The sequence below is a fragment of the Cetorhinus maximus genome, chromosome 1, assembly GCF_964194155.1.
Source record: "Cetorhinus maximus chromosome 1, sCetMax3.hap1.1, whole genome shotgun sequence".
NCBI classification, from domain to species: domain Eukaryota; kingdom Metazoa; phylum Chordata; class Chondrichthyes; order Lamniformes; family Cetorhinidae; genus Cetorhinus; species Cetorhinus maximus.
In genome coordinates, this window is record NC_135879.1 from 64,932,831 (window position 1) to 64,960,776 (window position 27,946).

General features: G+C 43.6%; 1 protein-coding gene across 1 annotated transcript in view; it reads left to right on the plus strand.

The window, feature by feature from the left end:
* Positions 1-27,946, plus strand: part of fhdc1 (FH2 domain containing 1) — a 99,442-nt gene that overhangs the window by 56,098 nt on the left and 15,398 nt on the right. The window contains exon 4 of the mRNA XM_078548221.1: positions 11,287-11,389. Within this exon, the coding sequence (XP_078404347.1) occupies positions 11,287-11,389 (103 nt within the window). The remainder of the gene's footprint in view (positions 1-11,286; positions 11,390-27,946) is intronic.

A 27,946-nucleotide genomic window follows, 5' to 3' on the forward strand; every position in this document is an offset into this window, starting at 1 on the left:
CCTTTCACCACCTGATTCACAATTATTTCTGGGATATTATTTGAGGGATATTATTACAGTGAAGACAGACATAGGGGGCGGGGCCTGACACGCCAATGCGTAAAATGATGCGTGATGACAGCGTGCATCCCGACATCATCGTGCGTCATCTCAATATCTCGTTCGGTGGGCGTGTGCCGGCCGAAATGTCAACAGCCTATTAAGGCCATTAAGGAAGTAATTGAACTAGTTAAGAACGCTGTCCATCTAACCTTAAGGTTGATGGGCAGGCGAAGAGCCCAAGCGGCCTTTGCGTTTTTCAAGAAACCTCATCCACGGGCGGGTTGAGGTTTCCTGAAGCTTTTATAAAATAAATAAATAAAATTTCCAAACTTCACAAACATGTCCCAGCTCACATAAGGGGACATGTTTAAGGAAATTTTTACTTAATTTATTTAAATGTTTTATAATCTATTCAGTCTCCCCGAGGCAGCTCCATGCCTCAGGGAGATTGCTGCGCTCTTTCCCTCCTCCCCCTGCCCACACAGGTAGCGCTGAGCGCTACCGGCCGCATGTTACGCTGGGCGGGTCTTAATTGGCCCACCCGCGTAAAATGGCAGTGTGCAGCCAATCGCCAGTGACGATTGGTTCCACGCCTGCCCCTGCTTGCTCCCACCCAGCCCACCCCGCCATAGGAAAAATTCTCCCCGTAATTTCTGTTCAGTTCATCCATTATTTCCTTACTTTCCATTATTAATTACCAGACTCACTTTACTTACTTTTTTTCTTTTTAAATACCTGTAGAAACTCTTACCATCTGTTTTTATATTTCTAGCTAGCTTTCTATGGTACTCTATTTTCTCATTCCTTTTTCACCTTTTAGTCATTCTTTGATGTTCTTTACATCCCATTCAATCTTCTAACCTGCCAGCCATCTTTGCGGAATTGTATACTTTTTCTTTCAATTTGATACTATCTTTAACTTCCTTAGTTAGCCACAGATGGTGCGTCCTTCCCTTAGAGTCTTTCTTACTGGAATGCACATTTTCTGTGTATTCTGAAATATTACCTTAAATATCTGCCACTGCATTTCTACTGACCTATCCATTAACCTAATTTTCAAGTTCACTTTAGCCAGCTCTGCTTCATGCCCTCATAATTGCCCTTATTTAAGTTTAAAACATTAGCGTTAGATCCACTATTCTCTCCCAGAAACTGAATGTGAAATTCAATCATATCATGATCACTGCTTGCTAGGGGCGCCTTCAATATAAGGTCATTTGAGGTGTCAGCTGTGGCTCAGTTCATAGCACCCTCGCCTTTGAATCAGAGGGTTGTGGGTTCATGTCCCACTCCTGGAAACCAAGAACTGTGATTGTACTCGAAAGAGTTGCAATCTGTGACTGTTGATAACTCGAAAGAGTTTGAGGTTAGTGGGCAGGCAAGGAGCCCAGGCGGCCTTCGCATTTGTCATGAAACCTCATCCACCGGCGGGATGAGGTTTCATGAAGTGTTCATAAATTGAATAAAAATTTTTATTAAAATTCATTAACATGTCCCAGCTCCTGTGACACTGTCACATGAGGGGACATGTCTGAAGAATTTTATTTTTCTTTATTTAAATTTTTCATAATCAAACTAATCTCCCTGAGGGAGCTCTGTGCCCTGACTCAGCTTCCTCCCCCGCCGCCTGCACAGGGAGCACTCAGCGCTTCCGGGAGCGCGTCACGCTGGGCGGGCCTTAATTGACCCGCCTACGCAAAATGGTGGCTTGCAGCCGATCACGGGCGGGGATCGGCTCGCACCCACTCCCGCTCAGCCCCCCCATCGATGGGGAGAAAATTCTCCCCCATGTTGCACTCTGAGGTGCTTCAAAATGTTCCCTCATTCAGACTAGGGTACACAACTCCTCTAAGGGGCCATGAACCACAATTCTTTAAAAACCTGGCCTGATTCCATGAAAATTGTGGAGGAGTAGGAGATGCCTATCTCCACAATGGAGTCGGCCAGGTCAGGAGTGCCAGATGTGAGCTTCTGACCGGAACTAGCCCCCATCCTTTAAATGCATTCCTGACAATCAGACAGCTCAGGAATGGGGTTGGGAATCCCAGAATTGGGATTTTTAAAGGGCTCCTGAGTCATCCCGACTTGGTGAAAATCCAGGCCTGCATCTCTTCAGGGAGACAGTCACATCCTTGTGTGACATGTTGGCAGGAGAGATTGCCTCAAACTGGTGGCCACTATCCCTGTGGTGTTGAAGGAAACAGTGGCCTTAAATTTTTTCACCTCAGGGTCATTCCTGGCATCATCTGGAGACCTTTGCTGGATTTTGCAACCAGTGGCCCATCATTGCATAAATGTTTTCACAGGTGCAATATTCAGGTATGCCCATAAGTTCATTCCATTTGCACTGATAATGCCAGGCAAGCAGACAGAGCCAGAGTGTTTTGCTAATATTGCAGGATTCCCAGAAGTGTAAGGGGTCATCAATTGCACACATGTGGCAATTAAAGTGCCATTGGGACAGCCAGGGGCATTCGTGAACTGAAAAGGCTTCCATTCCATCAGTGGGCACCTTGTATGTGACCATAGGCAAAGGATAATGCAGGTATGTGCATGCTATCTTAGTAGCAGTCATGATATGTACATACTTAGACACTCCCAGATGCCGAGCATGTTCCTGTGCACCAGAACCTTTGGATGGTTGGCTTCTGATTGATAAATCTTACCTCCTTAAGAAATGGCTCATGACTCAAGTCCAGAACCCGCACAGTGAGCAGGGCAAATGGCACAACGAGTACCACACTTCCACTAGGGCCAGCATTGGTCTGCTCAAAATGAGATTTTGATGTTTGGACCAGTCAGGTGGCCCTCTTCAATAGTCTGCTGCTCGAGTCTCACTTATGGTCATGGTATGCTGTGCCTTGCACAACCTGGCGTTCCAGAGAGGGGAAGCCCCGGCAGCGGAGGGTCGAATGGAGCAAGCCCCATCCTCTGATGAGGACTCTGAGGATGAGTCTGATGATGGGGAGGATGGGCCATACCAGGCAACTACGCAAGCCGGTGCACTTTGGATATCAGAGAAACGTGAGATTTGCTAATAATGTGAAGATTTAACTATCAATCTGTAATTTGATCTATGAAACCATCTTGGCCACTCTCACCTTTTCTTGGTATCTCCTATTCATCAGCACCTGGCATGCCAGTGCATGTGCCAATGTAGAGGTACTAAATGAGGCCGATGAAAGGGGCCCATATGAGCACAGGCTGCTCACCCAGCGCCCTGAGGCCCACCTGGCCCTCTGTGCTTTCCTAAGAGGAACCAGGACCTAGCTGCGACTCCACTTGTTCACTTCTCGCCTTGGCTGAGGGCACTGGAGCTCAGGTACAAGGTGATGGAATGCAGGTCAGGACACACACCCAGTATCTCTTCAGTGAGCTGCTGGGTTTGGCCCTCCATGACAGTCACTAGTCTCTCGATGGGAGAAGCCATATATTGTGACGATCACAGCGCTCATGGCCGGGATGGACTCCTCCACAGTCTGTGCCAGTGTGCACAATCCCTCTGGAAGTGCTGCCACATCTCCATGTACTTTGCGCTGTACGTCTAGCATCTGCCTCCTGATGGAAGACTCCAGAGGTTCATCATGAGACTGGGGCTTGGCATCTAGGTCGCCTCCAACACTCTTCTGAGTATCAGAGGCCTCCTCTGTCTCGGTCTCTGACAGCTGGTCTTGCGACTGTGATGTGCTCGCACCAATGTGTGAAGCCCTTTGAGCCAACTCGCACGTTCCCACCGTGATGAGTGTATCTGCGCTAGTGCTAGGTGCAGAGCAAAGCTGTTACTCTGAAGCCTCTGAGGCTCCCTCTTCCTCCTCCTCAGATGTTAACATTAGTCCATCTGGGATGGTGTGTGCAGCTGCCAGCATTTCACCTGTATAGGTAATAAATAAGGAGTATGAAGGCCTCCTTCACCATTTGGCATGACTTCACACACACACACTTCTAAAAAAATTGCACTTGCGTCCTATGGAAAAGGTAACCATGGTTTAAACCCCAGCCCCTTTAACATTGAGACACTTAATCATCCCCAAACTCTGCAAGTCTAGAAAGCCAAAACCCATTGATGATACTTCGCCACCAACTTCTCCAGTGTCTCTTTGCCCCGCCCGCCCACCTGCCACCAATCATTTGCAGCCTGGAGGAGGATTCGCGGGGAATCATTGTCCTTGGACTGGGCCCCTTCACAGCTCCTTCCTTCATTCTTCCAGGCAAATGGTGGCCTTACAGCCTCTGTGGAGAGTCAGGCAGAGTTAAAGGGTAGAATTATAGTCTTCTTCTAAACGCTTGTTATTCAGAAGGGGAATGGAACGGGTGTGCTCCAATATTCTTTCCTCCCTGACTAGGTTCCTGAATGCAACACTGCTGGCACAATAGCCATCAAAATGTAAAAACAAGCTGATGCCTGCTGCTCCAGTAGTTCAATGGATTTAATAGTCTTCTTGGTAAAAACTTCTGCCTCCAAATGAATACTTCTGCTGCAGCATCCGCCAACCCATGCCGGGGTGCCTTTAAATGGGTGGCCATGACCGACTTCCAGTTTATGGCCTGACCCTTCTCTATCCTGCCCTGTAGTCCTGATTGGGCAGGCTGCCCACCCTTCCCTTACCTAGTTGGCCAGCTTCCTGGCAGGAGCCTGCTAATTGGCAGCAAGACTGTGTCTGTCTTTAAAAGGTGGGAGTGGGAGTTGGCGAACCACGTCGGATTCCCACCCTGTCCAAAAGTGTAAAATGCACCGCCAGTATAGTGACTGTCAAACCTCTGGGGAGGATCAGGCATGAACTACCGCAGCATGAAATTCGACCCTACAGCACTTATTTCACATCCAAAACCGTGAGCAAAACATGCAGTTTCTGCCCCCCCCATGCTTGCTGACTGAGCATATTTGCTCATCTCAGCATAAAGGTAGAAACCTGAACTTGAGAAGGATTGGTTAACAATAATTGATAAGGGTGGGGCCCAACCCTGGTCTGAAAATATTACGGGGTGATCATAATATTAATGCTCTTGAAAAACTTCTTAATTTCTGTGAATTTTAACTTAAGAATTCAACATATTAATTTTAATAATTATTCATAAGGGGAAAGAATAGCTCTTAGATCTGGGATACTATGGTACATTATCTAGAAGTACTTCTTAGACAGATAATGTTATGTTGCTGCCTCCACAAGAAAATTTTTCCTTGAGCAGAAAATCTTTTAAAATTATTTTTTAGTATCTGCCTTAATTTTCAACTGATTGGCTGGAGAGAGGCACAGTGTGACATTTGACACACTGGAGACAGCTATACTCAGAGATGATCATGAGCACCCAAAGTGATGGATTGCAGGCCAGTAGCATATCATCTACTTATCCGAATGCTTGTTTCAAATTAATCTTTTCCCCTTCAGCTAGTAGTAGGTGGGATATACTGCTAAAATTGTAGAGTTATATTTTCAGTGTTAGTCTCTGATCATTCTTGCTGAGATTCGTAATTATCTATGGAGAAGAGTTTCACCAGCAGTGGTCTTGGGGCCAGTGAGATTCTTGGTAGGGATACCAGTGAAAACTAAAGCAACCTGTAACAGAAAGCAAAAAAAAAAATGCAGCTCGTCCTCAAATAATCGAGAAAGTTAGGAAGTCTGGTCCAGCATAACACTAAGATACTGCTATGCTAGATTCCAGGCCTGTGTTGAGTTAGATGATCTCAGCCATTGACCCTATAGGAAAGGGTACTTGCTGATTCCAATGTGAGCAACATGACACTCAGCAGTTACACCCAATGTACAGTAAGTCCTCACTTACCCTGAAATCATGGCTATCAGTGAAGCAGCTTTAAGTGGCTCATGGCTTCCCATAGGAATCAATGTTAAGTCCAGAGTTAGATTCCTTTGGACATTTCTCGCCCAGAAAGACCAATGCCCAAGTTGAAAGACTGTATTGTATGTGTGCAGCACTGTGCATTCCTAGCTGGAATAAATTGCAAAATAAAATAAATCACTGAATATAATTGAAATAATATACAAATTCAAATTAAGATAACACTAAATAACTCAAACAAGCTCTGAGTAGCACAGCTTCTGTGTCTCCCCCACAGCACTCCTGAAACTCAGCTCAATTTTTTGTTTGCTTTCCTTTCCCACTCCGTCCCTCTCTCTTTCCTTTCCCACTCTCTCTCTCTCTCTCTCTCTTCCACTCTGGGGGAACCTTGGATTGAACCAGGGGGCCTGTTATTCATACTTCACCACCCGGTTGGCAGCTTCCCATCCTGAGCCGCCATGGCACCTCTCCGAGTGGCGGTGATTGTCCCGACTGAGCCTCTGGGGTCAGGCTCCCTGCTCTGCGCTCCTGCTCCCGGGTCTTGGGCCTCACTCTGTCCCTGTAGCATCAGCCTCCGATGACAGCAGCAGTGGCTATGGCATCAGAACATGGTGGCAGCTGGCCCAGAGTGCAGCATGAGGTGGGGGGTGGGCAGAATGTAAATGATGTAAAAGCGAAAATTGGGACTCAAATCGGAAGAACAGTCGCTAAAGAATAAATAACGTTTAACAGGGTGACTTAAAGTGAGGACTTACTGTAGTTGAATAGCCACTGCTCCTAAATGCCTAGGCTTATTCATAAAGAATTATTCAATGGGAAGTGCACAAGAGCATGCAGGGCGCCACACCAGACATATATAAAAACTAGACACCAACCTACCTACAACACAAAGATACAAACAAACTAAACAATGGAAATAGTATGCTATAGGCAGAGCTATGTGATCCAACAACCGACAGATGAGATCAAAGCTCAGCAGTCCTGTGCCATTCAGTTGTGGAGGGTGGAGGACAATTAAACAATTAACAGGTGGAGGAGACTCCATGACATTCCCACCTTCAATGATGGTGGAGCCCAGCATGTGAGTGCAAAAGACAAGGTTGAGGCATTTACAACCATCTTCAGCCAGAAGTGCTGAAAGGATGATTTATCTTGGCCTCTACCTGAGACCTTCACCATCATAGATGCCAGCCTTCAGTCACTTCAATTCACTCCACATGATATCAAGAAACGATTGAGTGCACTGGACACAGCAAAGGGTATGGACCCCGACAACGTTTGGCTATGGTGCTGAAGACTCATATTCCAGAACTAGTTGCACCGATAGCCAAGCTGTTCCAGTATAGCCTGACACCAGTAATGTGGGGATTTGCTGAGGTATGTCCAGACCACATAAAGGCAGGATAAATCCAATCCAGGCAATTACCATTCTCGCAGTCTACTCTCTATCATAAGTAAATAAGAAAATAAGATAATGAAGCTACTCATGCATGCAGCAAGACCTGGACAACATCCCAGCTTGGCAAATAACATTTACATGACACAAGGGATGGGCAATGAATCTCCAACAAGAATCTAACTACCTCCCTCTGACAATAAGTGGCACTAACATTGCTGAAACTCCCATCATCAACAGCCCAGGGGTTACCAATAACCAGAGATTTAACTAGACCAGCCACTTAAATACTGTGTATACAAGAGGAGGTCAAAGGCTAGGTATTCTGCAACAAGTAACTGACCTCCTGGCTCCCCAAAACCTGTCCACTATCTACAAGGCACAAGTCAGGAGTGGGCTGAAGTACTCTGCACTTGTCTGGATGAGTGCAGCTCTAACAACATTAAAAGTTTGACACATCTCGTGCAAAGCAGCTTCCTTGATTGGGAGTCCATCCCCCAAGTTAAACATTAACTCCCTCCGCCACTGGTGCACCTTGGCTGCAATGTGTACTACCCACAAGATGCACTGCAGTATTTGATCAAGGCTTCTTTGACAGTACCTTCCAAACCTGTAACCTGTAGCACCTAGAAGGACAAGGGCAACAGCACATGGGAACACCACTAGCTACAAGTTGCCCTCCAAATCACACATCATCTGACTTAGAAATGTATCATCATTCCTACATCATCACTTTTGGTCACATTTCGAAAACACCCTCCCTGTCAGCACTGTGGGTGTACGCCATAAATACCACATCAGTTCAAGATGGCAGCTCACCATCAGCTATTCATGGGTAATTAGGGATGGGCAATAAATGCTTGCCTTGCAGCACCTATATCCATGAATAAATAATCATGGGATTATTTGCATAAGCTAAGAAAAAAGTTATCACATCCTCAGAACACCCCAAAGCATTTAATAGACAGTTAATTACTTACAACCTGCTGTCGCTGTTATATGGGCAAATGCAGCAGCCAATTTGTATAGGCCAAGAGTCCACAAACAACAAAATGAATGGCTTTTTTTGTGCTGTTGGTTGAGAATTGTGACATCGCAGGAACTCAAATTATTTCTTCAGGTAGTGCTGTGGAATCTTTTAACATCGACCTGAGCAACTGGAACAGGCAGACAAGATCTTGGTTTAACACCTCATTGAAATGATAGCACCTTCAATAATTCTGCAGTCTCTCAATATTGCATTAAATTGTCTGCTTAAATAGTGTACAGGAATATTCAAGTGAGGCTTTAGTGACCTTCTAATTCAAAGGCAAAACTGTGAGCAAATAAGTTAACCTGACACTCATTAAAAATACCAAACAATTACCAATGGAATGGTACCTTGATCTTAAGGAGAGAGATAAAAAGAGGAAGTTGGAGAGCGGAAGTGAAAATTCACTCGAGTATACTGCAGTAACAGTCTCCCAGGAGCTACCTGCAGAAAAAGAGAAAGAATAACCCATGAGTGTTTGGTGGATACCAAAAACAGCCCATGCAATCTGTGTTTGGTTTATCATTGGTCATAAAGCATCTTCCAAACCCATGACCTCTACTACCTAGAAGGGCAAGGGCAGCAGATGCATGGGAACACCACATCTCCTTCAAGCCACTTACCATCTTGACTTGGAAATGTATCACCATTCCTTCACTGTTGCAGGGTCAAAATCCTGGAATTCACTCCCTAATAGCACTGTGTGTGTACCTACACCACGTGGACTGCAGCGGTTCATGAAGGTGGTTCACCACCACCTTCTCAAGGGCAATTAGGGATGGGCAACAAATGCTGGTCTAGCCAGCAATGCCCACATCCCGTGAAAGAATAAATAAAAGATAAATTTCAGTGAATAGGATTACAGTAATTCTACAATGAGAATGTTAAAAGTGAGGCAGACTTTCTTGTGAATTAGTGGGATATCTATTCCACCATTTTAGACATTTTTGATATTTTGTGTTTATGTGAACAGTTGATGCATTTGTGTCATTCAGAGACCATAGATGTAATTTTGAAGGTTAATTCTGATAAATAATTTTTTTCAAATTTCTCTGCGAGTTGGATTTTCCCCACTTGAGTGCAAATAAAACATTGAAATTTCTCCAGTGTTGTGTTTTTATGATAGGCGCAAATATCCTGAGAGTTTTATACCCCCTTGAAGAAAATTTAATGGGCTAAAATGGCTGTGTTAGGACCCTCTGACATGTTGTAAGCCTGTCTATTAGTTACTCCTGGCCTTATTGAACCAATAAGATTGATAATTCAGGTCAGAAAGGCATATTTTCGAGGCCATGCACAATGCTGTAAATTTCATTTGTAATGGGGAAGAAAATTCCATTCTGGGAAGGTTATTATTGAACCTTCTTTTAAAGTTGATATTTTATAGCATTTACTAAACTGGTAAACTTAGCCCCACCAGTTCTAAATGTCCATGCCTATTAATTTCAACCATTAGAATTAGGCCTGTGAGGTCGAAGAGCTTCACTAATTGCAATGAGTTTCAATGCCTCAGTCATTCCCTGTTGTAAATTTCTGCTGTTGTTGGTCAGGTTGCCACAGCAACAGCCAGTAGTATAGTGGTTGGAAAAATGAAGTAAAGCAATGAACGTATATCATCCACCCAATAATAGAAGTTGCTTTTTTGAGTAAGGGTATATAGTCCTATTTTTATTTATCTTTTTCCCCATCCTTTTTTCAGACCATGCATTAATATTATAGTTGGTGGTCTACTCCTGGGTCCCCTGAGAACAGACTACTCTTCCTCTGAGAATGTTGGGGGGATGGGGGGGAATAACAAGTTAAGTTGCAATGTGGTTGGACAGATGAACCCTAGTTCCAGGCTTGTTGCCTTTTAAATATCTTATCAGCAATGAGATCAGATGGTGGAGAAGTGCAGATTTTACTAAACTCCTTTATAAAATATGAGAATTGGGCAATTGGAAAAATTAGTCTTTTATTTTAAGTTAGATACATTCTTCATATGCTTTTCTAAATAAAAGTGTGCTGATTGGGGACTGGAACACGAGGGCACCCTTCAGACACTGCCACTAATAATTTACTGAGCTGATAGATGTTTCTTCAGATGAATTTCCTTTCACTTCAGGCATTGTGACTAACAGATGGCGCCAGCATCACTACATCCTTCAAAGTGTTATCTCTTTGTACCCCACCCCCACTTCCCCCACCCCAATCTGCAACTTCAATTTTAAAACTTCATTTGAAATCCCTGCCTTGACTTGTTATTGATGTAATTATTGTTTTCATCAGCACATTGATGAAGAATAATTTGAAGTACCTTCAGACCTACATATAAAATACTTTGTGGAATGTTTAATTATTTAATATGTGCTTCTTAAAATAAATTTTTCATTCATTGTGTTTTTTTGTGTTGCTGCAGTAGATACTATAATTAAAAATATCTTGCCTTTGTAGAAGCATTATCTACTTATTTAAATCAGAGGTACAACTATCAGCAAAGATTGAAAGAATTACTGGAAAAATTGGAACTTGGACTAACAAAATTCCTGCCAAAAAATTCGGGAGAAGACACCTATCCTTATCCAGTAATCATGAGTCATACAGCATCTAATTGCGGGTGTCATAAGGATACATGTGAATTGCAACTTAAATTTACAGCACTGCCAGCTGTGTTGCCACAAGGCTTATTTAGTACATTAGTAGCAGTATGTTCCAGGGAAAAATCAATATACAACTTGTGTACTGACTCACTTCATCACCTCAAATTGTTTCCACCAGGACCACTGCCAATGAGAGGCCTACAACTTGCAGAACTTCCCTCTAGTGTTACAGAGCTCAGAATGATCTCACAACCCAAGTTTAGAATCTATAATTGTACTGGTGCCTGATTTCCACAGTTCAAGCAGACGAGATTTGTAAATTTCACATTCCCATTGCTACGTGATACCAATAACTTGAAACTTGGGATGAAGTCATTCTTTTGAATCTTCTATACTAACTGTACATCATTAAAATACTAATGGTTATTTTCTTGTAATTTAAGGTCAAATCAATGCATCGTTGAAGATATTCGGTCAGGAAGGAGCGAGGCTTATGGCTCTGAAAAACTGCGTGAACTTCTCAAAATATTACCAGAGGCAGAAGAGGTCAGACTTGTCAGCAGTAACTCTTTTGCTTCTCAATAATGAGAATGAGCCTGAATGATTAATAGGTTTAAGAACATGGGAAGGTACAGGACCTGAAAAGACTAATTATTAGTGACCATTTATTCAGTGTCACCATCTGACATCTCCGTTCCTCAATCCCGCACTCCTTCAAATATCTAACCAATTCTTCCTTTTTGCATGCTATCTGCCTTAGCAGACGATCCATTCTGCATGTTCATCATCTTCTGTGTAAAAAGTTAAACTGTGCATCATCCCTCTTGCAGGCTTAAACTCCTTGCTGCTAAAATTTGTGGTGATCTAAAATGCATGATTAGAGTTCTGAATATTTTTTCCCTTCAGAATCCTGAACACTCGAGTATTGTTTCCTTGTGTCCTCTTTCCTATAAAGAGTCCCAGAGTCCTGCTTTATAGTTCAGGGAACATAAGCTATTTATTAGATTTGATCTTCTTTCTGCACTGCCTGTAATTTGAATATCCTTGCAGTAGGGCAAATGGAATGGTATACAGTATACTAGGTGTAGCCGCATCTTGTAAAGACTCATTACCTCCAGTGATTTGTGCTATATCCCTTTGGATCTGGTTGGGTTTCTTTACTGCTGCCATGTGCTATAATATTCATTTCAGTGAGCAATTCAAAAATTCATATTCCTGTCATGTGTTGACTGAGCATGGAACCATTAGTCAACAGTACTGCTGGTTACTTCTGCTCTCTAGTTTTATTGCTTTGCATTTGTTTACATTGAATACCATTACCTGCTAATCAGTACAACTTGTCCTGAAGTATTTTTTATTTGGTCCGCCTCTGCTTTAGTGGTTGAAAGCCCCCTCCCAATTTCTTGTTTCCTGCAAACTTAGTCTGCTTAGTTATTGTCCACAGCTCAAAATCATGCATATACCCTACTAATGACCCCTTGTCATGTCTGCTGGTGTAGCATGGTTCAGTGGTGGCAGCCTCGCCTCTGACTCCGAATGCTGCGGGTTTAAGTCTCATTTGAGTACAAAGTTCTTCGATACTCCTCCCACTGATGTACTAATAAAGTGCTGCACCACCGGAAGTGCAATTTCTTTTGAATGAGATGTTAAACCAAGACCTCGTGTGCCCTCTCAGGTGAATGTAAAAAGTTCCATGGCACTAATGTGAAGAAGAGCATGGGAGCTCTCATTAATATCCTGGCCAATGGTTATATCCTACTTGGGAACAGCTACATAATACACCTGTCCATGTTCACCATCACCCTTGTGCTCGTTGACCTACACTGGCCCCCAGTTAAGCAACACCTCAGTGTTAAAATTCTCAAACTTGTTTTCAAATCCCTCCATGGCCTTGCACCCCTACCCCCCAACCCCCAAATTCTGAGATATTGCATCCCTCAAATTCTGACCTCTTGTGCACCCCCGATTTTAACCCCTCCACCATTGGCACCTGTGCCTTCAGCTGTCAAAGCCCCAATCTCTGAAATTCCCTGTCTACACCTCTTTGCCTCTCTGCCTCCTTAAAACCTATCTCTTTGACCAAACTTTTGGCCACCTGACCTAATATCTCTCTATGTGGCTTGGTATCAAATTTTGTTTGATAATGCTATTGTGAAGCACCTTGGATTGTTTTACTATGTTAAAAGCATTATATAAAGACAAGCCAGTAGCTGCTGTTGTATTTTGAAACATATAAATGAGAAAAATACTCGAGATAAAATAATGGCCCAGATTTTTGCAGTTGGATTGATGGTGGAACTGTCAGCGTTCACCATAATTGCCCTTGAAACTGCCAGCAACGTCTGGCATCGGAACATGTGCAGTTAAACACCTGCTGCTGCATAAGGTGCAGTGTTAATGTCCCTGCAGATGGCAATCTTTGGAAATTACTGAACTGACAAGAACTCTCCTTTTACATTGTAATGTCACTGTTAATAACCCCTGAAAAAGGTACACCTTGTTAATGAGTTTAACTGGGTTTTTAATGGTGCGTTACGATATTACAATTACTGAGCAACTTCTCATGGAAAATTAATTTTATGTATGTGTAATGTCAAGTTTTTCCATTATGATAAAAATCCTGTGTTTTTTAAAATAGATTTTGTTTTAACGTTTGTTTAAGATGTTTCAGCTCCTAACGCGTATGTCCGAATCTTTATTTTACTCTCTGGAAAATGTGAAAAAAAATTAGATCATGACTGATCTGGGACCTAACTCCATATACCCGCCTTTTCCCCATGTCCCTTAATATTTTTGGATAACAAAAATCTATCAATCTCAGGTTCAAAATTAACAATTGACCTAGCATCAATCGCATTTGCACAAGAGAGTTCTAAACTTTTAGCCCTTTGTGTTTTTCCTAATTTCACTCCTAAAAAGTCTGGCTCTAATTTTATACTATGCCCCTTAGTCCTAGCAGAAATAGTTTGTGTACCTACCCTATCTATTTTCCTTAATATCTCAAAAACTTTGAATTTAACCTTTTTGAATTCCAGGGGATATAACTTTAGTTTGTCTAATCTCGCCTTGTAATTTAACCCTTGGAATCCAGCTATCATTCTGGGAAATTTACACTGCATTCCCTCCAAGACTAATTTATCTTTCCTAAGATGTGGTGCCCAGAAGTGCTCACAATACTCCAGGTGTGATCTAACCAGGGTTTTGTACAGCATTACTTCTATCCCTTGTATTCTAATACTCTAGATATGAAGGCCAGCATTCCATTATTGTGTTTGATCAATTTCCGTACCTGTGCATTATAAGCATTTATGTGCCCGAACCCTCAAATCTCTCTGGATCTCTTAATGTTTCTAACCTTTGACCATTTAGAAAGTATTATCTTCTAAATTGAAATCCATTAGCCACAGTTTTCCCATTTACTTTATCTATTAATATCTCTTTGTAATTTTATGCTTGATGTCATCACTGTTGCTGGTCACCTGGAGGCTTGGTGCCAGATTCAAATTAACATCAGGAAAGGTGAAATCCATGCCACAGGGATCACTAGATTTCTGTTGGCAGCTTTCTTCAAGGTCAGCGACTGACTGCAAAATCCAGGCCCATCGCATTTCTCAGCAATGCTGGGCAAAAGGGACACTTTTTGTAACTCTTTCATTGAGTATTGCAAAGGGTTTTCAAGACTTAAAATACAAAAGGTGATTGATTACAGAGCAGTGTCTAACTTATTTTAAAAATGTGACACTTCAAAAGGGACAGTGGGCTCATAAAACCTGCAGCAAGTGCCACAATGAGTTTTTTCCTCTTAGCTGAAATGCTTTAAAAATTTAATTGATTCTAGTCCTGGAGAATGGGACAAGGCCAGGGATGCAACTAGTAGGGAAATGCCTACATGTTTAAAATGGTAAAGCAGGATCAGAACAAATTCGACGCCTATTAATTCCAGTTTTTAAGACTTCTGGTGTGTTTGAGCTACTTGCATACTGATCCAGCACTATAATTTCTGACTCACAAATGTTTTAATTTTCCCCTTCTTGTATTTACCCACTAATTATTGTTTACCAAGTTTGTTGAGACTAGGTTCAGAAAATTGGTGTGTTTATTTCTTATATAAATACAGTGCTGCAAACTGGAATTGGTAAAAGTGACCACGAAGGGATCAGATTAGCATTAAAAACCCATCCCATCACAGATGCCAGTCTTCAGACAATTTGATTCACACCATATGACATCAAGAAATGGCCGAAGGCACTGCAAAGGCTACCTTAGCCACATTCTGGCTGTCGTGCTGAGGACTTATGCTCCAGAACTTGCCGCTCCCTTAGCCAAGCTGTCCCAGTACAGGTACAACACTGGCATCTACCCGGCAATGTGGACAATTCCCCAGGTATGTTCTGGCCACAAAGAGCAGGACAAATCCAACCCAGCCAATTACCGTCCTACCAGTCTACTCTCGGTCATCAGCAAAGTTGATGGAAGTTGTCATTGCCATCAAGCGGCATTTACTCAGCAATAAATTGCTCACTGATGCTTCCACCAAGGCCACTCAGGCCCAAACCTCATTACAGCCTTGATCTAAAAGATCAAGGACAAAAGAGCTCAATTTCATAGGTGAAGTGAAAGTGACTACCCTTGACATTATTTGATTGTGTGTGGCATCAATAAGCCTTTGCAAAAATGAAGTCAATGGAAATTAGGGGGAAAGCTCTCCAGTGGTTGGAGTCATATCTAACACAAAGGAAGATGGTTGTGGTTGTTGGAGGCCCATCATCTCAATCCTAGGACATCGCTGCAAGAATTCCTCAGGGTAGTGCCCTAGGCCCAACCATCTTCAGCTGCTTCATCAATGACTTTCCCTCTATCGTAAGGTCAGAAGTGGGGCTGTTTGCTGATGATTGCACAATGTTCAGCACCATTCGCAATTCCACAGACACTGAAGCAGTCTGTGCCCACATGCAGCAAGACCTGAACATTCAGGCTTGGGCTGATAAGTGGCAAGTCACATTTGCACCACACAAATGCCAGGCAATGACCATCTCCTACAAGAGAGAGTCTAACCATCTTACCTTGACACTCAAGGGCATTACCATCACTGAATTCCCCACCATCATCATGCTGGAGGGTACCATTGACCAGAAACTTAACTGCATTAGCCAAAATATTGTAGCTACAAGAGCAGGTTAGAGGCTGGTGGTGAGTAACTCATCTCCTGACTCCCCAAAACCTGTCCACCATCCACAAGGAGCATGATGGAATACTCTCCACTTGCCTAGATAGTGCAACTCCAAAGCCACTCAAGAAGCTCAATACTGCCCAGGACAAAGCAGCCCGCCTGATCGGCACCCCAGCCATCACATTATGCACTGCCTCCATCACTGGCACACAGTGGCAGCAGTGTGTGCCATATACAAGATACATTGCAGTAACTTGTCAAGCCTCCTTCACCAGCACCATCCAAACCCACAACCTCTTATTATCTAGAAGAACAATAGCAGCAGATGCTTGAGAATACCACCACCTGTAAGTTCCCTTCCAAGTCATACACAATCCTGACTTGGAACTATATTGCAGTTCCCTCATCATCGCTGAGTCAAAATCCTGAAACTCCCACCTAAAAGCACTGTGGGCGTACTTACGCCGCACGGACTGCAGCAGCTCAAGAAGGCAGCTTATCATCACTTGCTCAAGGGAAATTAGGGATGGGCACTAAACGCTGGGTATGCTCACACCCCAAGAACAAATTTTAAAAATTAATGCTTCACTAGTGTCCTTTATAGAAGCAAGCCTGCCGTTCTTATCCAGTCTGTCGTATACCTGATTCCAGAGCCATTCCAACGTGGCTGACTCTTAGCCTCCCTCTGAAGTGGCCTGGCAACTCAAGATGGGCAATAGATGCCAGTGTCATGCACATCCAAGAATGAATTTTTAAAAAACTTCAAAAGTGCTACTGCTGATTTCGATTTTGGAAATGTCAACTAATTAAATACATCATGGTGCAGCATGTAGATTCAAAAGTTAATCTCTGAGTGGGAATTTTCCCTGGATGTTTTAGGTGCTAAAGAGGTGGCCAAGCAAGAACCTTGACCTCATAACCAGTTCTGCTCATGCTTAGTGCACATTGCCATTTTGCTAAAGGAATTGAAGACCGAGTAGAAACAGCCGCCCAAAGAGTCGTTAGGGCTCTGAGTGACAATTAAATTGCTAATGCTCATAACCCTGTGATCACTGTTATATATTCACTCCCAGTTGTTATGATCCCCTGCTGAGGTTACCACTGGGCAAGCCTGATCCCAGGATGGAACTCAGCTTGATAGATCCTAACTTTTATTTGTTTGTTTAGATAAGTGGAGAGTAGCTACTGAACAGAGTCACAGGAATCAGCTGATGAACTTTTAACAGAAGAATAAAACATTTCTTCAACAAGAAAAGATTAACTATATTATAATACTCTTTCACCTGCTATGCCTTTACAGATATATACAGATTTGTAAGGATAACACAAGTTACAAAAACTATCTTATACTCTGAAACCAAGTGACAGATGCCACTTCAACCAGATGCTATGGATCTCTCCTCAACTCCCTCCAGACGCTTGTCACACCATGAGACAACCAGTCTCACTGAACACTGTCTTTCTCACGAGGGTTTCCAAACTCCACCCTCCAAGAACTCACTTTGGAATCTTCTCCCAAACCGACGCTTTCTCTCAGATGCCATCTGCAAGGGTTCACCTCCAGGGTTTCGAACTCTCCTTCTGATGTTCCTATTCCCTGAGTCACCACATGCATTCAAGCTGCCTTCCACGCACTCTTTCTGCTGACTCAGTTGTCAACAGTACACCACTGCTTCACATGCCCACAGCAAAGAGTTACAGACCTTCAGTTGTCTCTTTGGATCTTCTTGCCTCTTGCAAGCTGCTCTCACTTTAAATCTGCTTTCTGCAGCTTTTGAAGCTTGGAGCCTTTCTCTCTGCCTCTCATACTTAACTTCACTTAACAGGGCCTTTTCCAGGATCCTGTCTTTCCTTTGACTAGAAGGTCTTCTTAGGACTATCTCCTGTTCCACTCCTCTGGATTTTGGGGTCTTTTCTTTAGCTTGGGACTGGCCATCTGACCCTTTTGCTCCAGATTCTCCTGGCAGCTACTTTCAAAACCAACTGAACTCAAACAGCTTCCAAATCACACTGCTGTTTCTAGTTTCTTCTGCATTTGTCTGTGGGAGGAACCTGCCTTTCTGGACCCCTAATGCTAGGCAACAGCCCAGGTTTTTTCTCTACTCTTGTTTGTTTAACTTAGAGTCGTAAAACTCTCATTAGAAATGCAAACACCTTTTAAAGTGAAACTAAAACTCAATTTGACCTTTCTTAACACATGGGAGAATTTTCCGGTTGGCGAGCGGGGTCAGGGCCCACTCGCCAATGCGTAAAATGACGCACGGTGACGTCGGGCGGGCGTCCCGACGTCACCGCACGCCATTTAGATTTTTAGTTCAGCGGACGCGCACTGTCAAAGACCTATTAAGGCCTGTTTAAAACTAATTAAATGAATTAAATGAGCTGCCTGTCCAATGTTAAGGTTGGCGGGCAGGCGAAGAGCCCAGGCGGCCTTCGCGTTTTTCATGAAACCTCATCCACAGGCGGGAAGAGGATTCATGAAGTGTTTATAAATTAAATAAATTTTTTAATTAATGCTCCTTGACATGTCCCAGCTCATGTGACACTGTCACATGAGGGGACATGTCTTAAAATATTTTCAATTCTTTATTTAAATGTTTGAACCTTAAACAAATCTCCCTGAGGCACCTCTGTGTCTCAGGGAGATTTCTGTGGTCTTTTGCGCGCATGCGTGAAAGAGCATAGGCCCGGACTCAGGGAAATCCCCTCCCCGCCCGCACAGTGAGCGCTCAGCACTTCGGGGCAAGCATCACGCTGGGTGGACCTTAATTGGCCCGACCACGTAAAATGGTGGCACGCACCCGGTCGGCGCCGACAGGGGCAAAATTCAGACCACAAATACAGAAATACAAATCAAACTTAAACTTTAAAGCTAAAAATCATTCCTACCACCTATAAATATAAATATAAGTTACTTAAACTATCTCTTTTTCCCAACACAGTCAAGCAGTGTCTTGATTTTAAAATTCTCATCCTGTTTTCAGAACCCTCCAGGGCCTCACCCCATCCTATCTCTCTTTCTCCTCCAGCCCCACAGTCCTCCGAGATATCTGCATTCATCTATTTCTGACCCTTGTGCATCCTGGATTTTAATCGCTTCAGTTGCCTAGCCACCAAGCTCTGGAATCCCCTCCCTTCATCTCTCTGCCTCTTTACCTTGCTTCCCTCCTTTAAGACACTTCTTAAAACCAACCTCTTTGAAAAAGCTTTTGGTCATCTGACCTAATATCTCCTTATGTGGCTTGGTGTCATACTTTGTTTTATAACGCTCCAGCGGAGCCTTGGAACATTTTAATATGTTAAAGGTGCTGTTTAATATAATTCGTTGTTGCTGAAATAGGAGACATGTTTAAGCATTTCATCTTGCACTCATCAGGACACTCTCAAGAAAACCAATATAAGGGGAAAACAACAATTTATACTGTGTGTGAAGAGTGGGCTGGTTGGTTGGCAAGTGGCATTGTCATGGAGAATGCATCACTGATGGTGACTGACCGTTAACTTCTAAACATTGTTTGAAATTTAAACCAGGCAGCTTGACCCTGATTGATCAAGGCATTGCCCTGAGGAATGAGTCAGCGAATGGCTGTTACTTATTTTGTTTAGCTGAAACAGGCAGAATGTGAGTACATGTTTTTCCTGTCTGCAAAGAACCATCACTTTCAGCCCTGAAAACACCCAGTCTACCTCAGATTACCCTGGAAGGGCAAGGTGTCTCAAAAATTTAAGCAACAGGTGAAGCTAGCTATTTCACACTGCTATTATACAGTAGCAACACGAGTGGTATTCGCCACCAGCAGGATGCTGCCGTCAAGTCAGAAAGACATTCTGCCTATCACATAAATGAGTATGAAACGAGTATATGAATTTCAGTGCCAGTGTGATGCTAGGTATGTAGGCCATACATCCCAAAGACTGGCGGATCGTATCAAACAGCATGTCCCAGCTGTTGTTTGTAATGAGCAAGGTACAGACCATACCCAACCAGCCCTTGCTTGCAGAACTCAAAACACAGTGTCCAACATTAGATGTGATTTCACGATTGGACAACATGTGCTAAATAATCCTTAGTGTACTGAAAAATCATGCTGACAACCAATTTAAGATTGTTAGTTGGGCTCGCAGTGTGGCACATTTGCGTGTACTGGAAACTATATATATTAATATACAGGGTCCTGTTCTTTGCAGACAGAAAGAACGTGTACACACCTTTCAGCTGGACTAAATAAGTGACAGCCATTTATTGACTCATTCCTCAGGGCAATGCCTTGATAAATCAGGGTCAAGCTGCCTGGTTTAAATTTCTTGGCAGTTAACTGCCAGTCACCATCAGTGGTGCATTCTCCATGGCAACGCCACTTGTCAACCAATCAGCACTCTCTTCACATAGTGTAAATTGTTGTTTTCCTCTTATACTGGTATTTTTGCATGTGTCCTGATGAGTGCAAGACAAAAAGCTTAGACATGTCTCTTATTTCAGCAATACTCAAGTTCTGTACTACCAAACGACTAATTTGTTGTTGTTGTAGTTATTATAGAGGCTGCATGGCATTTTGATACCTAACATTCTGATGAAGAGTCATACGGACTCGAAACGTTAACTGTGTTCCTCTCCGCAGATGCTGTCAGACCTGCTGAGTTTTCCCAGCTATTTTTGTTTTTATTTCAGTTAATAGCCTCACTTAACACTTACCAACCAGCTGACTCAGAGTAAAGAAGTCATTGCTGATGATTTCTCGTGCTATTTAAAGCGATGCTCAACTTTCACTGTTCACTGGCTGCTGGAGATTGCCTGGCTGCACTGCATTTGAAGAGGACTTTTGGAACACATCAGGAGATTTTCTGGAACACTTTGTGAAGACGTCACCAACACTTTTTCAGCATTTTTCCCAGAAATTTTCTAAGGATCTCACCTAAGGAGAGTGGATGCTGTGCTACTGCATCTTATTAGTAACCTCTAGGAGAAGTGGAATGCTTGATCATGGGCACCTTTCTGTGGTCATCCTTGGTCTGGAGGAGGATTGGGAGGAGAAGAGACAAGGCAGAGCAGCAGCAGCTGCTGGAGGGGAGAGAGACAGGAGAGCTGTAAACAGGAGGTCCTATGAACCCAAGGTCTTCAGAGAGCACTATTCCTCCATTGACATGACCCAAGTGCAGCACAGGAAGAGGCTGTGCTTTACAATGTCAGTCTTCACAGAGATCTGTGGTCTCATAGAAGGAAGAGGAAGATGTTGCATCATAGCCAGAACTGCCTTGCCTATGGCAGTCAAGGTCACATGAATACTTAATGATTATGCTACTGGAATCTTCCAGACCCCCACAAGTGATATCACAATCCTCTATGCAATTCTGCCTAATGGATGTTGTTGAAGCTCTATATGCTCTTGAGAAATAATTATATATAATTTCCTATTGCCAGAGAAGACCAGAGGCAGAGAGCTCTAGTTTTGACAGGATTAAGGAATTCCCCATGGTCCACAGAGCCATTAATTACACACATAAATGCCATGTTAGCCCTTTGGAGGTGTTCAGGAGCAGGAAGGGATTCCATTCCGTCTGTGTGCAGCTTGCCTGCAAACACTAGCAATGCATCATGCAAGTGAATGCTTGCTATCTAGGGAGCTGCCATTATGTGTTTATAATAAGACAGTCATCTATTCCACAGACTTTTGAAACACAATGCAATGTGTAAGGCTGGTTACCAGGTAACAAGGGATATCTTCTGATGCCATGGCTCATGATTCCTCTGAGAAAGACTCAGACACCAGCTGGGCGCTCACACAATGAGAGCCACTCAGCCACCAGGAATATCATTAAGGTCCTCAAGCTGCACCTTCACTGGTCAGGGATACCCTGCTGAGAAAATCCCCAGATATGAGTTGATTTGTTGTTGCATGCATCACAATCTGGTGATCAGTAGGTCAAGCTCAGGAGTCACAAGAGGAAGATGCAGGGGACTGGGAGAGCATCAGGGGTTCAAGGTAGACAATGCGCACTTGCTAGGGACACTGGCTACCATTTAGCTGAAGACAACTTTTGAGAGGTGTCCTCCGACATCACATTTCAGAGAATGGTTTCCACGTGCCTTACCTTCTACAACTGAGGATTCATTTGCATGCAACCCTTTCAATTCCTTCCCCGTGAACAATAAAAATGCCACCTATTGCAGGACTACATAATTAGTAAATTCACTCTTCATCGAGAGCAAGCACAAACAATGAAAACATGGCATAATCAACAACATTTACAAATCTTAAACTATTCACTCTGGTGCTAAACCTTAGTGGCTATCCTGTAAGTGTTCTTGCATACTTTGGTGCTTCTATGAAGTAGAATCTGAGTAGCAGCAGCATGTGAGGTGGATGGTTGCTGAGAATCTGAAGAAGGCAGTTCAGATGCCCTCCTGGGGCACCCTTGAAAGGCTGTGAGCCATGATGGCCCCACCTCAGACTTTATCATCTCAGCAGGGGTTTTAGCAGTCTGGGCGTTCGGCTGACAGGCAACTACAAGGGAAATAGTGGGGTGGGAACAAGAATGCTGCCATCCAGAGAGAGGCCAGTAGGTTCCTGCTCATAATTCCAATGCCACTTCCTCAGGACATTTGTTCAGCCAGTCCAGTTAAATATATTCAAGAAAGCCAGTTGGAGAAGCATAGTATTGGAGCCAATCTTTACTCAGTCTTGCATTTAGTTACAGAGTGAAACAATACAAACATACACCTCCTAACTCAACCACACAACAGTTTCAATATGTCTTTCTTTATACCTGCTCAAGTAAAACCCCAGTTAATGCCCACCACCCTTACACAGTTAACACTGATCAACTGGAGGACAGATATTTGGGCATCAGAGACTCTCTGCAAGTGTCTTTCAACAGAGGAGGCCAGAGTCACCATAACAGCTGGCTGAACTTCTATTGTGGTCATTCCATGGCAAATGCTGGGACTGCAGTGGAGATGTGATCTCAGTCATCAGGTGCTGCATGATGTCAGGCTTCACTGTTTGTTGGATGGAACTGGCCAGCCTCTCCACACTGGTAAGAATGGGATCCAGTCTGTGTGCCATGGGCCAAGTCAAGGCCAAGTCCCCATAGTCATGATCTGTAGGCTTTCAGGCAGGGTGAACATGATGCAGTAGTGTGCACTGTATGAATGTCAGTGTACAGCCAGAGATGGATGAAGTGTGTTGTGGTTGTGATGCTGGGTTGATGTGCAGTTATTGAGAGGTGTGCTTATGAGATAGAATCTTAACTTGACCACTCGTGTCAATTTGTTAAATTTTTTGCGTCATGTCCTGAACACCAAGCATTTGGTTTGTCAGCCCTATCAGCCTTCCTCTAAAGCTTGGCCCTGCAAGGTCCGCATCTGACCACACTATGACATAACTAATATGTGACCTGGTCCCCGGAACCTGAGGTGTCCCTGCCACCTGGATTGATTGCTAGTGAGCATCAGTGTTCTGCAGTGCCCTCTAAGTTGGGCATGGTGCCAGTCTCTGAGCTGGTGCTTGTGACGTTTGTAGCGATTAATGCAGTGCCTTCTTCCTTGCTCTCTTTCTCCAGAAGTGGGGTAGGGTGTAGGTTCTTCCTCCTCTGCTAATTCCACTGGATAGTGAGGTGGATCTTGCTCCTAAGAGCCTACATGTTTAAAGCCAGGAGGTTTAAGGGTGCAGCATGTGTTACCACTTTAGGAGGTGTGTGATGACACTATATGGAGCTTGTGAGTGAGGAGAGGTTTGGGAACTTTTCTCATTTGTATGTGCATATTTGAATAAAGATTTTGCTTCCCCCAACCACCCCCCTGTGCCACACCCCCATCCCACCTTGTGTCTTCCTATGAATTGCAACATACCTAGGTGACGAGGTATGGCTGGTTTGGGACATTATGGTTGTGGATCTGCTAAGAAAACTGGAGTGGCCACATGCACCTAGGCAATCAGCTCCCTGCTTTGTCTATGGCTATAAAATTTGCCATTCAGCTCCCAATCACCCCCTCCTCAACGAGAGCTCATGCAGTCATGTCTTCCCTCCCCTGGTCAGGTCCTGCTAGTGCTTATTATGTCATATCTTGTCCTGACAGAAAGAATGGTGATTGTGAAGAGTGTTATTGGCAGGTGTGTGAGCCTCACATGGTTGAAGACCTGGGAAATGCTTCTGATTTGTGAATCATGCCTGTGAATAATGCGGTAGTGTGTTATGTGTGAATGTCAGCATACAGCAGAGATGGATGAAGTGTGTTGTGGTTGTGATGCTGGGCTGTGGTGCAGTTATTGAGAGGTGTGTTTGTGAGATAAAATCTTGCCTTGACCACTTGTGTCAGGCTGTTAAATTTCTTGCGGCATTGGAGCCACATTCTGGGGCAAGACTCCTGGCTGTTACCTCATGGAACCTCTCCTTCCACATCTACCACATTACCTGTTTGTCCATCCTCCCTCCCTCCCCTCTTTTGTGCCTTCTCCAACAGGACTTCTAGGATTGCATCTTCTCCTTTGGACCTTGAGCTATCCTTGAATGTTCTGCTGTGTGTCAGTCAGCACACTCCACATTTTCAGTGAAATTGGATGTGTGGAGACAACTATATAACTCCACGAAAATTGCTTCTCATCAGCGTTTGACTGCTAAACCTGCAGATGTTTGTGTTAGTGCCTCCAGGCACATTTAAATTATGGTAATCATTAATTAGCCCCAAAATTGTGAGCTAAAACCAGACTTTCAAACAAACTTGTCTTATTATTAGGGAGACCTGTCGGGCTGGCCACTTGGCGTGGGCCTCTTCCACCTCCAGTTAAATCCTAGTGGCAGGATAAGGCCCTTCAGTGGGAATTAATTGCCCACTTAAGGGCCTCAATTGAGCCACTGGCAGGCATACCGCCCAACGCCACCCCTGCTGTTGGTATAATTGTGGTGGGGCAAGGGCGGGTGGGTACCCACTGGATTTAATGAGCCCCCCTGCCTTCAAACCTGCCAGCGGGGGCACCGATATTCCTGAGAAGAATCTAGCAATCTGTTTTGAAATTTTCAGTTGACTTAGCCTTAATAAATATTTGGGAGAACAAGTTCTAGATTTTTATTATCCTTTGTGTGAAGAAGTGTTTCCTGACATCACCCTGGAACAACCCAGCTCTAATTTTAAGGCTATTCCCCCGTTCTGGATTCTCCTACAAGAGGAACAAGTTTCTCGCTACCTACCCTAGAAAATCATTTAATCATCATAAACAGTTCAGTTGGATCTTCCTTGATCTTCTATACTCAAGGGACTATAAGTCTAGTCTTTACAACCTGTCCTCATGACTTAACTTTTTAAACCCCAGTATCATTCTGGTGAATCTATGCCACACCCACTCTGAGGCCAACATTTCCTTCCTGAGGTAAAATACCCAGAACTGAATGTATTACTTTGGTTGTAGTCTAAAAGCCTTTCTTTGGTTACCTTGGCCTCTCCCACCCCAGGGCACAATTAGCTTGCCCCCTCATTTCCTCCCAAAGCCTTTCTACCAGCTGCCATGATTGAATGGCAGAGCAGACTCGATGGGCCGAATAGCCTAATTTCTGCTCCTATGTCTTATGGTCTAATATCCAGTCCTGCATCTCCCCGATTGTGCTTCTTCCCGTTTATCTCCTCTCTCCTGCCCAATGCCACCCCCAAACAGTGTGTTGCTCCCAAGTTCCCCCTTGTATTCTCGGGGCTGGATTTTAAGCAGCCTATTGCTGCGGGAACCATAGAACCATAGAAAAGTTACAGCACAAAAAGAGGCCATTCAGCCCATCGTGTCTCCACCAACCAAAAAATAAAAAAGTAGCTGCCCATTTTAATCCCACCTTCCAGCACCCGGTCCATAGCCTTGCAGGTCACAGCACTTTAGGTGCAGATCCAGATACCTTTTAAATGAGTTGAGGGTTTTTACCTGCCCCAGCAAACCAGGCAGCAAATTCCAAACACCCACCACCCTCTGGTGAAGATGTTTTTCCTCATGTTCCCTTTAATTCCTCTACCAGTCACTTTAAATCTATGCCCCCTGGTAATTGGCCTGTCTTCTAGGGGAAACAGGGCATCCCTGTGTACTCTATCCAGACCCCTTATAATCTTGTACACCTCAATCAGGTCACCTCCCCCCCCCCCCCCTCCGCCTCCTCAGTTCCAAGGAAAACAACCCTAGCCTATCCAATCTTTTCTCAAAGCTGCAATTTTCAAGCCCTGCCAACATTCTTGTAAATCTCCTCTGTACTCTCTCCAGAGCAATTATGTTCTTCCTGTAATGTGGCAACCAGACTGTACACAAAATTTCAACTGTGGTCCAACCAGCGTTTTAGACAGTTCCATCATTACATCCCATTTTGTATTGTATACCTCATCCAATAAAGGAAAGCATTCCATATGCTTTCTTTACCACCTTATCCATCTGTGGACATGCACTCCAAAGTCTCTCACTTCCTCTACCTCTCCCAATATTCTCCCATTTATTGTGTATTCCCTTACTTTGTTTGCCCTCCCCAAACCCATTACCTCACTCTTCTCTGGATTGAATTCCATGTGCCACTTTTCTGCCTACCCAACCAAACAATTGATATCATTCTGGTGTGGACAGCTATCCTTTTCATTAGCAACTACATAGCCAATTTTTGTGTCATCTGCAAATTTCCCAATCATGCCACCCACATTTAAATCCAAATCATTAAAATATATAATAAACAGCAAGGGACCCAACACTGAGCCCTGTGGAACACCACTGGAAACAGTTTTCCATTCTCAAAACATCCATTGACTATTACCCTTTGTTTCCTGTCTCTGAGCCAATTTTGGATCCAACTCGCCACATGCCCCCGTGTCCCATGGGCTTTTACTTTTCTGACCAGTCTGCCATGTGGGACCTTGTCAAATGCCTTACTGAAACCCATGTAGACCACATCCACTACACTACTCTCATTAATCCTCCTTGTTACATCCTCAAAAAGCTTGATTAAATTAGTAAGACATGACCTTCCCCTAACAAAACTTCACTGACTATCCCTGATTAATCTGTTCCTTTCGAATTGACAGCTTATCCTGTCTCTCAGAATCAATTCTAATAATTTGCCCACCACCTAAGTCAGACTAACCAGCCTATAATTTTCTATCCCTCGCACCCTTTTTAAATAATGGTACAACGTTTGCAGACCTCCAATCCTTGGGACCTTGCCTAAATCTAATGAGGATTGTAAAATGATCCTCAGAGCGTCCATTATTTCCACCCTGGCTTCCTTTAACAGCCTGGGGTACGATCCATCCAGCCCTGGTGATTTATCCACTTTGAATGTCAGTCCCTCCAGTACACCCTCTCTCATTATGCTTATTGTATCTATTGTTTCACACTCCTCCTCTTTAACTAGAATATCTTCTCCTTAGTGAAGACAGAGACAAAGTACTCATTGAGAACCCTGCCCACATCTTCAGCATTAGCGCACAAGTAATCATGTACATCTTTGATAGGCCCTACCCTTTCCTTAGTTATTCTCTTGCTCTTAATGTACAGGTAAAACAGCTTTGGGTTTTCTTTGATTTTACCTGCCAATATTTTTTCATATCCTCTCTTTGCTTTCCTAATTACTTTTTTTACTTCACCCCTGTACTTTCTTTACTCCTCTAGGTTTTCTACAGTATTATGTTTTTTGTGACTGTCATGAGCTTTCTTTTTCTGCTTTACCTTACCTTGTATGCTTCTGGATAGCCAGGGGGCCCTAGATTTTGCAATACCAGGCCCACTTAATTGTGGGAGAGACCCCACGGCAGTCTCTTGACGATAGGAAAACTTCCCCCAAGGATAGAAGGGACTGATGGTGGGATTTCTGCTAATGGAAGCAGGGTGTCAATTAGGCTTATTAATGAGCCAACTGACACCCATTATTCACAGCAATTTAGTGGTGGCTCAGGGATTAAATGGAGGCTGTATGGGTGTCCT